General features: G+C 34.1%; 1 protein-coding gene across 1 annotated transcript; it reads left to right on the plus strand.

The window, feature by feature from the left end:
* Window positions 1-1,520: 1,520 nt before the first annotated feature.
* On the plus strand, window positions 1,521-2,462 carry LOC105308216 (olfactory receptor 1030). Its single transcript, XM_011384058.2, has one exon. It carries the CDS (start codon window positions 1,524-1,526, stop codon window positions 2,460-2,462), a length of 939 nt encoding a protein of 312 aa, XP_011382360.1. The 5' UTR covers window positions 1,521-1,523.
* Window positions 2,463-4,521: the final 2,059 nt, after the last annotated feature.

Consider the following 4,521-nt stretch of genomic DNA (forward strand, 5'->3'; position numbering starts at 1 on the left):
TGGTGACATTGACATTGCACGGGATTGTCATTTGCACTGCCATGGATCAAGGATACAGGTTTTTTTTTCATTATGTCCTGGTTAAAGATAGGTTTAAAAATTGTATTATTTGCCAAAATGTATGTGATAGTTTTCAAATAAACATGATGAATTCTGATACTTCTTTAAAATTGAAGAGTCTTAAGATCTTGGAACACGGGCTATGCTACCATATAGTAAAATCTCAGCTGACTTGAGTGGCTGCTGACTCTGTATCCTGGGAACCGTTCTCTAGCTCACGTCAGATCACTTTTACCCAGACCCCTTCAACTCATGCTTATTATCTAAATGGCTCCTGTAAGCATATGAGTTTTGATTCTTTATCCTATTTAGTCTATTACTTATGCAATAACACATGGCAACATTAAGAATCCATAATGAAAATAATATTCTCTAGACTCCTGGCAAATTATGGATTAAGAATTCATGATGAAAATAATATTCTCTAGACTCCTGGCAATTATTTCTCATTTTATTCTTTCATTGTAATCAGTATTAACAAACTGATAATATTATCTGAATGTATAATCCTTTCATTGTAATTAGTATCATCTGAACTCTGAGCTAAGACTAATTCTCTCTTAATTAGTTTTTTTTATAACTCTGGACATTATAGTTCTATAATAAAGAAGGTTGAACTATTTATGTATCTCTCTAGAAAGCTTAGAGTCAAATTTATGTTCCACCAGTAGCGTAAATTTGCCAATTTTGTTATATACTATAAATCTCTTAAATGCTTTCTTGGTGAAATGATAAAAAAAATGGATAAACAAACAAAACTATGATCTAAGTTTTGGCCACTTCTCTTTTATCCTGTGCATGGTTTTCTTGTCTTTATTCATGTAAACTCTTCTGAATGAAAATTCCTTCATCAGTAATTCATATAGGGCTTTATTTCTGAATTTGGGGTCCTTATCTTTGGTCTATTCACATAGGTATTCCACAATCTCCTACATTTCATGCATATAATAGTAAAATAGGTCCCAGAGAATTTCCTTCAAACCTCTATAATTTGGGGCTCTCTACTATAGCAGGTAGGATGTGCAATTCTCAAAAGTTGAACTTGTAGATATGCACATACTATTAACGACTGCAAAAATATTTCCAAATATATGTTGCCATTTTATCCAGAATCATTCCTGGGCTCAGTGTAAACTGCAAGTGGTAGTTGGTAATTCAACCAATTTTTAGACAAACTTGGATCATAATTCCCCCATTCCAAAACAAGTTGGTGTCACAGGAGCTGTTTTCTTTGGGAATCATCTGCACATAATACATTTAGCTAATAGGGGCCATCACTTTCTTAACAGTCCCAGCTCCTACAGTCTCAAACTCTGTCTAATAATAGCTATGTGTGAGGGTGACTGAGAGCAGAAGAAGGAGGAGAAAGAGAGATAGGGAGAGAAGAAACATATGATGGACTTCTCATTCACTTCTTAATTTATTTTAATTCATCTAAGTGAACAAGGCTGACACCCAAGAAAATGGTCAGAGGAAATTCCACCTTGGTGACAGAATTTGTTCTCTTGGGATTGACAGATCGTCCAGAACTTCAACCTATCCTTTTCGTGCTGTTCCTGCTTATCTACTTGATCACTGTTGGAGGGAACCTTGGCATGTTGGTACTGATCAGAATAGATTCACACCTTCACACCCCCATGTACTTCTTTCTCGCCAGTTTGTCCTGCTTGGATTTGTGTTATTCCACTAACGTGACTCCCAAGATGTTGGTGAACTTCTTATCAGAAAAGAAAACCATTTCCTATGCTGCTTGTTTAGTCCAGTGTTATTTTTTCATTGCCATGGTGATTACTGAATATTACATACTAGCTGTAATGGCTTATGATAGGTACATGGCCATCTGTAACCCTTTGCTTTACAGCAGCAAGATGTCCAAAGGGATCTGTATTCGTCTGATTGCTGGTCCATATGCCTATGGGTTCCTTAGTGGCCTGATGGAAACCATGTGGACATACCGCTTGACTTTCTGTGGCTCCAATATCATTAATCACTTCTATTGTGCTGACCCACCCCTCATCCAACTCTCCTGCTCTGACATTTTCATTAAGGAGATATCCATGTTTGTGGTAGCAGGATTTAACCTCTCCAACTCTCTCCTCATAATCCTCATCTCCTACGTCTTCATTCTCATTGCCATCCTGAGGATGCGTTCTGCTGAAGGCAGGCACAAAGCTTTTTCCACCTGTGGGTCCCATCTGGTGGCAGTGACTATGTTTTATGGGACCCTGTTCTGCATGTATGTTAGACCTCCCACAGATAAGTCAGTGGAGCAGTCCAAAATCATTGCTGTTTTCTACACTTTTGTAAGCCCTATGTTGAACCCCATCATTTATAGTTTGAGGAACAAGGATGTAAAACAAGCCTTTTGGAAATTGATCAGAAGAAATGTACTTTCGAAGTAAAATCACAGTGTATCTTTCTTTGTAAATTAAATAAAAGATGTAATTATGAGAACTAGATCTGACTTTAACTGCCTTTCAGTAGAACCAATTTTAAATCGATAATGAAAATCTATAATCTAATGACAAAACATAAAAGGCACGGGTATATAAGATTTATAGTTTTACATGTAACATGTGAGTACATTGTGTGTGTAAAGGGGTAAGAGTTATATATAGAGGTATGAGGCATAGTTTTTCTTTTACACACTTTTACATTTATAACTTATATGTTACTTTTACATTATGCAAATTATCCTTTCTTGTAGGAAAACGTTCGATTTCCAGAAGAGTGTAAAGTAAAAGAGTAAAATATTTCCTTTTCTTGCCTCTCTCTGATCTGCCATTCTCACCTCTCAAAGTTACCACTATCAACAGCTTTCTTTTTGCTTCCATAAAATTTCTATATATCTCCAAACCAATTTGTCACAGTACGGGTTTATATATACACATATACACAAAATTGTTAGTACACATGTTGACTGTCATGAGCTAATTTTAAGTACTTCATAATTCTGTAGCATTTACAATGCAGGGTCTTTGATTTCATTAAATAGGGGAATGTGACCACAATAGTGATGAGACTTGCTGTCACTTCTAGGAAGGAGAACTTATAATAATAACTTATAATAATATCCCCGTGACATCCGTTTAGTTCTCCCCACTTGTGAGACTCAATTTTAATAAGATACTTTCCTCCTACTGCCATACAAGAAATAAAACCTCCAAACAATTATTTGTTTAGATATTAACTCCCAAAGTAGGCAAATAATGGCTCTTGCATAACCCATATCTCAGAAGAAACTGTGACTTCTGTAGAGTTTATTAGTGACATTCTAGCCTTCTAGTGTCTAGGATTTTCATGCCTTCTCTCATCTCTGCATATTAACCTATTACTAATGATGAGATAGATATTTGTTATTTGCATCATAGTTCAAATTTACCCACAATTGTCCTCTGCCACAATTAATTATTACATATCTAATTTTGGAATTAAATGTTAACTAAATTAAATATATTTCAATGCTAAAGAATGAAAACGATAAGTTGATCTTTTAAAGATGTTAACATTTCAGGTGGCTTTGAAGCTACATACCATAAACAAAGTCAATGAATGTTTATTGAGTTTCTACAATAAGCCAAGTCCTACTCCAAGTACCAAGGAAACTTCAAGAAGCTCTAGGATTGTATAGTTTTGTAGAGTTTATGAAACTATAAAAAGAAAAATCAATACAATTGGTTAAGTGCTATAATATAAGAAAATGAAAGTGCTGGTGTAAAAGAGGAAAGAAACAATTTATTCTGAGTAAATTGAAGTTAGTCTTATGGTTGTACAGACAAGAACTGTTCATCTTTTATGCTCCTGTTTCAACATACTTATTGCACCTAATACAATGTTATATCAGGCCAGTCAGGGGCTGAACTAAATAAGTGGTAGAACCAATTTGTGATCTCATATGTGAATGCTACTTTCAGTGAAAAAGGAAAAAACCATAGAATTGTAATTATTCACTCCCCCAGTTCAAACATTTTTCTTAGTAGTATTTCAAAGCTTCTTTTCTGGCTTAGAGCCTATTTTTGCTCAAAATTTCCTGCAGGCTAACATATTAATGTTCATTGACTTTTTTATTATTCCGTATAATTATTTCAATCTTTCATATAACTAGATGTTGTCATTTAATAACTTTATACTGAAAGTCAGATTGTCTCTAAGTCCTGTTAAAACACACATATAAACAAATAATTATTTTTGTGACTTATAACATTCAATTGAAAGTTTGTTGAATTGTACTTAAACACATACCTAGATCTATTATTACTATTTAAGCAGACACATACATTCAGTTATGTAAAACCAATTCCTTTATTATTACAAATTTTCTGATCTCAGGGTTCATGTCTCTTTCTTTACAGTCTAGCTTGGCACCAAATGAAGTTTCGATAATGATGGCAGCATAAAATAATAAATGAATTTCCTATTTGAAAGTGAATAATTGCTTTTATTTTTAGATATATAAGAAAA

This window comes from Pteropus vampyrus, unplaced genomic scaffold (assembly GCF_000151845.1).
Source record: "Pteropus vampyrus isolate Shadow unplaced genomic scaffold, Pvam_2.0 Scaffold559, whole genome shotgun sequence".
Lineage (NCBI taxonomy): Eukaryota > Metazoa > Chordata > Mammalia > Chiroptera > Pteropodidae > Pteropus > Pteropus vampyrus.